General features: G+C 44.3%; 1 protein-coding gene across 1 annotated transcript in view; it reads right to left on the reverse strand.

Annotated features, from left to right (window-relative positions):
* The window catches only part of LOC144132457 (DNA polymerase theta-like), a 102,088-nt gene that overhangs the window by 15,498 nt on the left and 74,247 nt on the right, over positions 1–12,343 (reverse strand). The window contains exons 18-20 of the mRNA XM_077664870.1: positions 10,889–11,014; positions 4,986–5,182; positions 602–736 (exon numbers count right to left, since the gene is read on the reverse strand). Coding sequence (XP_077520996.1) covers positions 602–736; positions 4,986–5,182; positions 10,889–11,014 — 458 coding nt within the window. The remainder of the gene's footprint in view (positions 1–601; positions 737–4,985; positions 5,183–10,888; positions 11,015–12,343) is intronic.

Genomic DNA, 12,343 nt, shown 5'->3' on the forward strand with positions numbered 1-12,343 from the left:
TGCACACAGTAAACCGTTGATGGAAGCGTGAAAAAAAGTCATTACCATGGTGTCCTCAGCTCAAAAGCAAGCAACCATTGCTAAGTCCTTCATCAAATAAATTTAGCATGACGCAAGCAGTTCTTGAGTTTTTTGGAAGTCATTCGATCATTTTTTCATTCCCTTGAAGTTCGGATTAACAAGCTTTTACTGTACTTTTATCGCTGATTTATCGCTGATATGATTTACTATGGGTGAGGTAAGATAAAGTGAAAGCCCTGTGGCCAATTTACTGCCAGTGAACATGCTGAAAACGGCAGTAACAATGACAAATTGAGTCCAAGGCAAGGGGCCCTGCTTAGAAGCGGGCCGCCATTTTGGAGACGATGTTCCGAGCATATGCAGGAGTTGCACACACTAAACTCAGGAAATGGCATATGTAACATGAGCATATGTTAAGGCTCGATATGCGCTCTTTAAAGCACGCGCTATCCCATATACCCATATCCCAATTTTATACTAGCACTACATTCTGCAGTGTCGGAATGTTGCCCATGCACTCAACGCAGCTTTGGTAGTGCTGCAAGAAATTACTGAGATGGAGCACAGGTGCTGCACCCACCTTGATGACAACTGCATGCAGCTTCCGCCAGTCAATGACCTTGGCTGGCAGTGGGTGCAAGCTGGCCAGATGGGTCAGGGTGGCCCGGCTGCTCATGGCACTGGGCAGCAGGGAACCCTTGGCCAGTGGTGCCACCTGAGGAACGTCACCAGTCATTTTGCAGTGACACATCACGTCACCCAAGTTAGAATGTCATGAAAAGCGGACCGACAGCTCTCTTCGGTACCTATTTCTTACTTATGAAATGCTACTTTCAAGTAAACCAAGCTGCTCTGGTAGTTGCATTGCATGAAAATCAACCATAAAGCAATACATGAACAGCAGCAGCTGAGCCAAGGCTTAATCAGTTGAACCAAAGCTGGAGATGCAAATGCTATCCCTGCAAAATCTACTGGTAGCTTGCACACAAATGTTACATAGGTGCTGCATACACTGCTGCAGATTTAAAAAGTACTGGTAATGCAACATGGTCGGTTTGTCTAAATGAAGTTGAGACACGGCAATGTTTGCAAAATTCATTTTACTGATTATACAATATGTTAGCACTTCCGGCCTGTGACAGGACAAGGATGGTACAATCACTGACAATCAATACTGCAAAGTTCCGAATTTCCTTCAAAGCTTTCAAGTGAATTACTTTTGTCAAATACAGCCAAACCTCGTTGTAGCGAACAGCTAAAAAATCACAAAACAGTTCAATGCAGCCAAAATTCATAATATAAAATTCCGCCAAAAACTCGATCATGAGAAGCGCAATTAGTCAGTGAAAGAATTGCAACAGGAAAATTCTTTTCCCGAAGTTTTAGCATTGCTTTGAAACCATTCACGGCGACTGTGGAGGCCGCAAAAAAATCAAATGCCAAATTCCAGTTTGGATGGCTTCTCCGCGCAGCACCTCCAGTATGGGACAGTGGGTGGTCAAACGCCAGCTAGGGTGGCTTTCCAATAGTAAAGTGACAGCCAGTGAAAAAAAATTGGAGGGCACTTAAAGGGACACTGAGGAGAACTCTATCAATTTTTTTTGTTAGCAAAATATGATAGTTTGGCATTTCATGGCTTTGTTGCCGCTTGTCCGGGCGCGAAAGATGCATTTATTTCAAAGAAATTTGGATTCGAAGTTGAAAAGTTATTCCCGCCGCTCTGATTCAAACTCAGGGAACTCTTATGACGTCACGGCAACTCTTAGGACGTCACAGAACGGAGTGACGTGAAACATGATGTAAGCACAGACTCCGTGATTTCTGACGGCTAGCGGTGCGGTGCGCAACCTTCGTTTGCCAGCCTCAGAGATTCGAAGCTCCCATGAAGTAAGGAAAATTCTTCCAAGGTGGCGCCTCTTGTCCTAGGAAGTTATCACGCTTGTACTTGCGAGATTGGCCGGTGGCGGCGATACCTGTACTTTGGTTCTTGCTATTTCCTACATTACAAAAGCTTTGTTTTCAGGAAGAGTGGCGTTTTTGTGATCAGGAGCTGCTATTCTATCGATACAAGCCAACTTCAATTTCTCCTCAAAGTCCCTTTAAGCTCTGCCTTTAGGGGTATGATGAAACAGTGGCTCCTCTTGTCAATGCACTGTTTCTTTTTTCACAGTCGCAATGATTTTGTGAAAAGCCACATGACATACACAATAAAGCCCCAATTTAGCCAGAAAAAAAATTGGAGGACACTTAAGCTCTGCATTTAAGGGTATGACACAACAGTGGTTCCTCTTGCCAACGCACTGTTTCCTCTTTCACGGTCTCAATCATTTTGTGAAAGGCCACATGACAAACATATAAAGCCTCGTTTTAACCAAGCCATATCAATGCGTCTGCGTTGCATAGCGGTAGCCTGTCTGACTTGCAACTCGGAGAGCCCGAGGGTCAGGGATTTCTGAAGAGCTACTTGTGTAGCTCATACCATCTATGGGGCCTCTTGTAGTCGACCAGTTGCAAGTTCTCGGCCACGCCGCCAGCAACGTCGACAGTGGCTTTTCTGCGCCACAGGGCCTTTACGCTAGCGGGCACAACTTGGCGCATGGCAGTTTGATATATCCATTTTGTGGAAAACTGCATCCTATATACCAGGTGTTTCAAGGAAGACTAAAAAATTTCAAAAATAGGCTTTTTGGGGTAAAAATGCGGCTTTTGCGGCATAGTAATACCAGTGTTGGCAGTCACCAGAAAACCGGTGAATCGTCTTAAGTAGTAAGCTGGTTAACTAATTTTTAAAAATTAACCTTTAACTAGTAGAGTTAGGCACCTAATTGCAATTATAGATTTGTAGCCGGTCATTAGTCAATAGCCATACCTGTTTTTAGAATTTCAATAACGCGATTACCCTCGCCCCTGTGGCTCGACAAAATTTGGCTGCATCGTGTGAAAATACATGCGTTTTCGAAAGCCTGCAGGCAAAGCAGCCCCTCGAGTGCACGTAACCAGTCAAAAATGCCAAATTTTGTCGAGCCACAGGGCCAAGGGTAACTGAGTTTTCGAAATTCCAAAACTGATAAGGCTATTACTAGCAAGCGGCTACAAATCTCTAATTGCATCTAGGCACCTAACTCCACTAGGCAAAAAGTTAATTATTAAAAATTAGCTCACTAGCTTACTACTTAAGACGATTTACGGTTTTCTGATGCTCGCCAAGACTGGCAATACTATGCCACAAAAGCCATATTTCCACCCCAAAAAGCCCATTTTTGAAAGTTTTTGAAAGTGTTCACTCAAACACTTGGTATGATGTAAGAATTGCATACGTTTGCTATAAATATCTACAAACAGTTCAATATAGCCAATAAATTCGTAATGTCTGTGTTCATTACATTGAGATTTGAGGCTGTACATGTAAGTCAAGGTTATTCCAATGAAGAACTGCTTCTGGGAGAAATGAAATTTTAGTCGCCCACTCTATGCAAGTAGGGCCCAGCTGCTTAGTGATGATCAGTACAGAAGTGTAACCTTCCAGGTAGCCGCATATAATGGCTGGAGTCTAGACTGAACCTACTACGGTGGTACAGCGAAACGTCTTTAATTCGAACCCCATTAATTTCAGAATTTCAAAATTTCAGAATTTCGCATCTCTGACATGCGCAGAATGCAGCCATGACGACTTGAGAGGGCTGTCGCCAAAAAATTGTGCGGCCGCAAAGTTTCCTTTTCCTGAGTTCTGCCCCATTGGCTGGGCAGCTTAGTGCATTCTGCATAGTTTCGGATGTTCAATGGAGCATCGCTGGTTTCATTTTCTTATCAGAAGGCGTTTTGCCATTCGAGCATCGGCGTGTTTCCCTCGTTTCTGTCCCCACATGATTTTTTCATTCTTCCCGTGCGCCAACAATGTGCACTCGTCACACGCTGTCCACAGTTAGTAGGGCGGAGCCCCTTGACACACGACGCCAGTGCATGTCAGGAGGCTCCACTGCCACCACTTCGCACCGTCAAGGAGCCTGCAGGGACCTTTGGCATTTTGGAGCAGTTCTGCACTGACATTCCCAGCTGCATGAGAGCATCTGACACAACCAAGAAAAATCGTCGTTGCCATGCAGTTTTCATTTAAAAAATAAGACGACCGCCGCCAAGATAGTCACCAAATAAATTTACCACGATACAAAAGGTTCTTGGCAGTTATTTGGGGGGTCATTCATTAACTCGGACCTCCGGATAATTCTGACATTTTTCCCGATCTCTTGAAATCTTAATTAATGGGGTTTTACTGCAAATAGAAAAGTTAAGAGCCAATTTGCAATTTTCATTAGGAAAGGAATGTGGTGAAGCTGACTCTTCAGTTGGCTCCACATGCAAATCTGTTGCAGTGCCACAGAGGCACAAATAGCTGGGCTCCCATGGTTGCTACCATTCTTGGACTTTGCATTACACGAGAAGCAGCATCTTTTTGCAAACATCCAACACTGGCCTGGGATCCCCCGACAGTGTTGCTCCTAACACCGTGAATTTTGGGTGATAGCAAAAGCATCAACCTTTTGTGGCCAAAAAAAAAAAAAAAAGGCTGTGGGCTGTGGCACCAACGACATTGTTGCCAATATCTTGGTAATCGGTCTGACTCACCCAATTGCGACAAGGTTTAATCAGACCAAAACACCCAATTTTTTGTCTTGCTTGTGTTGCTGCCAAGAAAAAAAAATGCTGCAGTAATTGGGACACTACTGTTTTTCCTACTACCAACAGATGGGCTATGCTAAGACGCCATTCTTCTAATGCAGAGCAACTGCTCTTGTTTGGCAACAAGGATATACGTAGTTGCTGCGGCCCCTTGTTCTATCACATTCCAAGACTCCCCTCTGGTGGTTTCCTGCTTTTCAATACAATTTGAAAAAAAAAAATGCCCAATGACTGTTCTAGCACAAGAAGTAAAGTAACTGCAAAGACAAAGCAAAAAAGAAGAGTACCCGAGCCTTCATAATGGCGTCCACCTGCCGGGCAGAGGACAACATGAAAGGTTGGCCAGCCAGTGCCCAGGCATCAGCCTGGAGGGCACTGAGGGCCCGCTCTGCTTCGGCCACTGTCTGCTGAGCACGGCCGGGGTCGTAGCCCAATCCAATGAGATCCATCTTGCACAGCACACCACGGAATCGCACTTCCTGCTCTGCAGGGGCACAGCAAACGGAACACCTGAGGGAGGCTGGCAGATTGGCAGTGTGCATCTCTGCAATCATCGCCCTTCTAATTCTTCTTTTTTAACGCGACAGCATTAGAGTTCATGTCAGGAGCAAAATCCAACATCTGATGTCGCGAAATCTACTGACTGTATGAGATAGGTCGCGTGTCCTGTGATGACCTCACAACCTGTCCACTGTGGCAGGTGCCAAACTGCCCACCGTGGCAGGTGGAAATTAATTATTGCTCAAAAAAGGTCACATGACCTTGTGGCGTCATCACAACTTGGCCACCCTGTGATATGTGGAAATGTCGGCATCGTCACAGCATAGTGAATACCTGCTACTGCAGCTGGCAGTTCGAACATGGCGCTTGATGGGCTCACAATTGCAAGGAAATTGACGCAAATATACAAAGCTGCAACAGACGCTGCAACATGTGTGAAATGTAATGCTATTGCATCTCACTTTTAACATGGCTTAAGGGGGGAAGCTGGTCATAGAAAAAGAATTTTTAATAACAATGCCACAATTATGAAATCTTCAAGGAACATGTATTTTTGCGTGCTCATTCAAAATATGGAATTCAATTTAATGTACAATAAGTCATTGTGCACTTGTTGTAATATGTTATGTAACTTTTTGTGGAGGGCTTTAACGAAATTCTGCTGCAGGGAACTTGCTAGAATGTATGCCGTCCGCTTGTCTTGTCAACAAGCTATGCAATAAGGGTAAAATCATTATCCTGCCTATTATAGAAGTTGAGTTACAGGGTTTTGAACTTGGTGCTTCACAAACGAGAAGAAAAATTTGTATTCCTGTTTCTGAAGTGACAACTTCAAAATCCTGTAACTCAACTTCTATGACAGGCATAATGATAATTTTACCTTCATTGCATAGCTTAATGTCAAGAGAAACCAATAGCATGCATTCTAGCATGTTCCCTGCAGCAGAATTTCTTGAAAGCTCTCCACAAAAAGTAACATAACATATTGCATAAGTGTTCAAGGAATTGTTGCACATGAAATTAACTGACATATTTGGAATCAGCATGCAAAAATACATGTTCCCTGAAGATTTCATAACTGTGACTTCATTAACAAAAATGTTTTTCTAATACCCTCTTCCTCCCTTAAGTGTCCCCATACTTTTTGTCTTTCCTTGTTGTGCACTTGTGACTGACCTGCAATGCATCTTCTGAATTGGACCAGGGATGATAGTTGCAAAAGCTGTTGACACCCCATACTTCTGTATGAGTTTTATTCTGAACGTATGCAATAGAGTTATTTGTTTGACTGATGAATTAGGCAATAAATCTAGCTGTTTGTTGAAGGGTCCCTGAAAAGGGTGTTTGAAGTTGGCTATAATATGCATGCATTATGTAGAGTATAGGCCACCGAGCGTTCTTGCCATGTACGACAACCTCACAAGCAAGCCGATCATTTAAAATACATTTTTAAATGCTTGCGCTTCTACACCTCACGGTGACCAGTGGAACCGGGCTTTCGCCCGAATCCGCGTGGAACATGTCATGCAGCGCTCGTTATGTCAGCAGTGGAGGGCTGTTATTGGTTCACCACATGTCAACCCTTTCTGAAGACACACAGCTACCATGGCTGCGGCTGGAAACTCCGCCCGCCAGGGAACTCCCGCGTGTGTCGGCAGCCAGCGAGGAGCCGGGTGGGTGGGGCCGGCGGAGAGCGCCAACATTTCAGTGTGCAAAAGTGACGAGGAGAGATAAAGGCATGATTACGCGGAAATTCAAATTTTAACTATAGACAACTCAGCTTCCACAAAAGGCATTAAAAAAATTCTTGGTGGAGGATATTTGTAAAGCGGCATCCTTTAACACCCTAGGCATACCACAGCATTATTGAGGGCCCCTTTCAGAGCACCTTTAAGTGCGTGTGCAAGCGCAAAACTACTCGTATGCAGAAGGCAGCTTAACTTCCACCTTGAAAATAAACTTTGCATTCCGATGTGCACATCTTAAATACTCGTCTATCAAAGATTTGAACGCAACACTCTTGTGACTGTGGAGCCCACGGCTCCTTTGGCTCGGTGCATAAGGCTGTATCTTACCGTTACTCACCTACGGGTAGAAACGTGGAGGCTAACGAAAAGGGTTTAGCCTAAGTTAAAGAGAACGCAGCGAGCCATGGAAAGAAAAATGATAGGTGTAACTTTAAGAGACCGGAAGCGGCGGAGTGGGTGAGGGAACAAACACGGGTTAATGACATCCTAGTCGAAATCAAGAGAAAGAAATGGGCTTGGGCAGGGCATGTAATGCGAAGGCAAGATAACCGCTGGTCCTTTAGGGTAACGGAGTAGATTTCAAGGGAAAGTAAGCATAGCAGGGAGCGGCAGAATGTTAGGTGGGCGGATGAGATTAAGAAGTTTGCAGGTATATGGGTGGATGCAGCTGGCAAAGGACGGGATTAATTGGAAAGATGTAAGAGAGAGGCCTTTGCCCTGCAGTGGATGCAGTCAGGATGATGATGATGATGAGGCTGCAGAGAACGAGCACTAATCATCGTGCGTCATCTGGTGTGAGGGGGTGTATCCATGTACAACACCACTAAGCATGTCCGGCATTTTCTTGGCCGCAAGCGCGGTGAGCATGCACATGATCTCGCCAGCAGCTAGTTAGCGGCCAGGCAAGCAGTGCATAGCGGAGACCAGTGCGGGAGTGCTGCCTGCATACTTTGTGGTTCCGGCAGTGTCGACCAGCCGCCAGCGAGGCGTTCATGGTTCGTGTTCTGCAGGAGCAGCTTTCTGTACGGATCCAGCAAGGCAGTGGCTGCAATGCCAGCAACCCCACCATTTGTTTAGCATTGAGTTTTGAGTATCATTGTGCAGTTTGTTGGAGCAGATAGCATCTTGTTCTTTTACCACTGTGTGCTAGGAATGTGTTTTCTTGGCAGAGCAGCGGAGTAGCCTTTGATCGCTGTAGCATGGGTGTGGACGTAGCCACATCGTCAGCAGTGTCTGGCGCACCACAGCTAGTGGACCGTTGTAGTTTCAAGGAGCTCAAATGCTATTGTGGCGTGATGCTAGTGTAAGCAATGTATACTGCTTGGATGGTGGTGCAAATTCATCTGTTTTCTGGTATATTTTAGTGACGCTTTGTTAGCCCGTAATAAATGGTGTTGTCTGCTGCTTGTGGTGCGTTACTCGTCAAGCGATACCATGGCTCGCGAACCTCCCCTCCCTCTGAAGAGGAAGGTTCCCTCATTATATAGAGGTCTTCCTTAGGAACAATGTGCTAACCACATGGGCAGGCATATTTCAAGTTCAGCTACAACGTGTCTGCCAGTTATGTTGAACTTACTCATCAGGTCTTACGAAATGTTGCGTCTAAGGACTCAACGGTTGCAATCACGAGCCATAAAACCAGGACCTAAGAGTTTTGGACAGCTGTCATGAATTTCTATCAGCATCAGTGCCTCGTCAAGGAGTCGGCATTTGAAGGCTAGGCTTTCTTTTGGGGCAGACCGCATTTCATTCCCAGCTCTACTGATTTCAATCTTTACACAGCCTTTCACCAAAAGCACTAGATGTACATCCTCCATTAATGCAATCAAACAAAATAGAGACTATAAAACAAAAATAATACTATGCCTGCTCAAAATTGCAACAAGGTATGAACAAGCTCTCATACACAGTTGGGAAACCCTAGTGCGTAAGTCACAGTGACCACACACTGCAGGCAATTCTGATGAAAATTGCACAGCAGAGAGGAATGAACAAACCAAATACAAAAAGCACAGCATTATTTTTGCAGTGTGTGGAGGGTATGCCATGTACACCTGTGATACATGCCACAAGAGCAATGTGCTGCTCTGCTCCAGGTTACTGCTCCAGGCAGTTATAATCACCCCTGAAGAAAAACCAAACTAACCTCAGCATGTCAGGGCTCTCTTTAAGAAGCCAGCCAGAGCACCTTCTGCACTAAGCCAGTTTCATGTAGCCAAGTAGACTTGTGGCAAAGGCGTTCAGTTTTCGCCACCAAATGTTACATGTGCCACATACTGGTAGTGAATTAAGAGTTCGGAAAGCTGGTCTTGGAAGAAAAGTTTTTATAAATGAAGTCACATTTATGAAAACATCGGGGAATATGTATGCTTGCATGCTGATTTCAAATACATCATTTAATTTTATGTATGACTATTCCTTGTGCACTTATGCAATATGTTGTGTAACTTTTTGCTGAGAGCTTTAAAGAAAGTTTGCTGCATGAAACTAGCTAGATTGCATGCCACTGGTTTTTCTTCACACATGCTAAGCAATAACGGTAAAATTTTTCTCCTGCCTATCATAGAAGTTGAGTAACATGGTTTTGAAGTTGTCATTTCACAAACAGGAAGAAAAATTTGTATTCCTGTTTCTGAAGTAACAACTTCAAAACCCTGTAACTCAACTTCTATGACAGGCACGATGATAATGTTACCCTTATTGCATAGCATATGTTAAGAAAAACCAATGGCATGCAATCTAGCAAGTTTCATGCAGCAAACTTTCTTTAAAGCTCTCAGCAAAAAGTTACATAGCATACTGCATAAGTTCACAAGGAATAGTCATACATAAAATTAAATGATGTATTTGGAATCAGCACACCTGAATATTTCATAATTGTGACTTCATAAATAAAAATTTTATTCCATGACTCTCTTGCCCCTTAACGACGTGTGATACATTAGTCAAATTCGAGCTAAATTTGTGAATTCACTGTCCTCACATCAGCTATGAGCACACCATTCAATGGCAGCAGCATACAAGTTCCAATGAAATGCAAGTGAATCCAATGAGACAGTCCACCGGAAGTGTGTTGTGTTGGGTTTAGTGGCGCATAAGCATCTAAGGCTATCATGCACCAAACACAAGGTATAGAAAATTGTTTTGTGCAGGATTTTATAAAAAGTGTAAAAGAGTGGTGTAAAGGGCATAAGGAGTTATTTCGTACTACATAGTGAAGAGGCCACTGGAAGCCTCAGGGAGGAGTGGCGAGAGTGATGTTTCAGTCCCAAAGTGGGCCCCCACAAAAGTTAAAGTTACCAAGTTAAATCTGCTTTACCTTCTGTGATGAAGCCAACAGTAAAAAACACGCCACTCTTGATGCTGATGATGCATTTAATGGCGCCAGGGCAGATTTGGCCAAAGAGTGCCATTGCACAAGGTATCTGTGTTTACACAGGATGGGGTAAAAGACCCATTTTCTAAGCATTTCACTCTAGATAAGCCGAGCACTGCGCCATGGGAAAAGTTGTACCCATTGTATCACCGGCGAGCACGCAGCAGCATTGGTGATTGAACCCCGCAACTATCGCACGCGAGGCCGATGCTGAAATCACTAAGCCACTGCTACAGTAACACACTACTCTTCTTTGTCAATGAACAAACACAGCATGCATGTGAACAACCCTGCCTGCCTGATTCATAGGGTGCGGGAATGAGGCATGCAATATCTCCCCGAGAGTGAATGAGACAATAATTAGTCATCTTGAATATAAGCACTACTCAGAGACCCGTTAAGAAGATTGTTCTGCAAAAATCCTGTCAAGAACATTGTAACAAACAGTCGCAGGTCGCACATTGTTCGTCGCTCTTTCCTTGCACCCTGCTTTGTAACCATTGACAGCGCAAATATTCAAGATGAATAAGAGAAAAGTGAGAGGAGAACTAGGGCGTACACTTGCCTCTGTACAGGGTGTACATGTTGGCCTTCTTCAGTGCCATCACCAGGGGCTTCTGCAGGTGCAGCACCAGCACAGCCAGCCTCGCAGAAGCCTCTTCCACACTCACACTGCCGATTCCACTCAGGCCTGCACTGGGCAGCAAGCATTTCACTATTAAGTGGGGTGCAATTTAGCATCATTTCACTTATTTAAAGTACTCACACAGGCCCTCACTGGGGGGAGGGGGGGGGGGTGATTATTATAGGAAGAGGGAGCACGAGCACAAAAATAAGTATGTTGCAATAAATGAAAACAAGTTCAAGAAAAAAAGAAGCACAGTGAAAACAACAAGAATGCAAAAACCAATGCTACTAAGCATGAACAAACACAGCCCTAGCAACGCAGTAAGAAGTAGACCAAAAATAGCAAGGCCAAAAAAATTTATCAGGTCTAAACAAAACAACAACGTACACAAACAACCCAGGGAGCAAATAAATGCGAGCATTATATGGCATGGCACAAAGTGAACATACATGCAAAGCAAGATGGCATGAGTCAAACAAGAGAGTATGCTACAAAGCATAATATAATCTATAAAAACTCATAACATATAAAAAATATTGTTTAAATGGTACTGTCTCGGCTTTTGGTAATCCAAGTCAGAACCATCTGGTCCACTTTTTGCATGACCATAGTTGCCACCCCAGTCTGCAGCTATCAAACGATGGCTAAAGAGCCTTCTTCACTGTTCCCACAGAAGGATTTTTTTTTGTGGAAAATGTTGCCAGCATGGATTTGTCACTACAGAGATAGGGCATTTCAAAAAATTAGCTGTGGTTTAGCTTTGGTTAAACCTGGTGAGGAGCAAAAGAAACCTCACACTCTCCGTCGCTGGTTAGACGTACCGCCTGAAGTGCTTTCTGCTGTTCCTTCGCAGTAGCATTCTTCCGTCGTTTCTCGATGCGTGTTGCACATTCTTCTTCTGTCTCTTCGGCACGGCGTTTCTTCCTAGCCTCATTGAAATGTTGAAGGTTTGCTTTCCGGCGCGCTATCACGGCAGGATGTTCTTCCTCCTCCATCGCAAAACCGGTTTCTACCCACACTGGCTCGCCGTTGGTATATATACACAGCTCTCTATTGACGTCACAGACAGTGGCTCCGCCCCCGATGTCAAGCAGAGTATCTATCTCCATGATTGATGTGTTTGTTTACTCAAATTCCTTTTATATGATGTCACTGTCATGCAGCATCGCAACTTGTCCCAGCTCTTCAACCTTTAACTTTGACCTTCGAGATTTGGTGGGGTGGCCCACTATATTGGTTTGGCACATATGCACCACAGTTTGACCTCTAAAGCTTTTCAAGGTGATAAGCGGAACTACACTACCCTCTCGAAAACCTGGCGTAGTGAAGTTCTCGCTTCAAAACAAACTGAAATACAGTTGAACCTCGCTACAACGAAACTGACGGGGTGCA

The sequence above is a fragment of the Amblyomma americanum genome, chromosome 5, assembly GCF_052857255.1.
Source record: "Amblyomma americanum isolate KBUSLIRL-KWMA chromosome 5, ASM5285725v1, whole genome shotgun sequence".
NCBI lineage: Eukaryota > Metazoa > Arthropoda > Arachnida > Ixodida > Ixodidae > Amblyomma > Amblyomma americanum.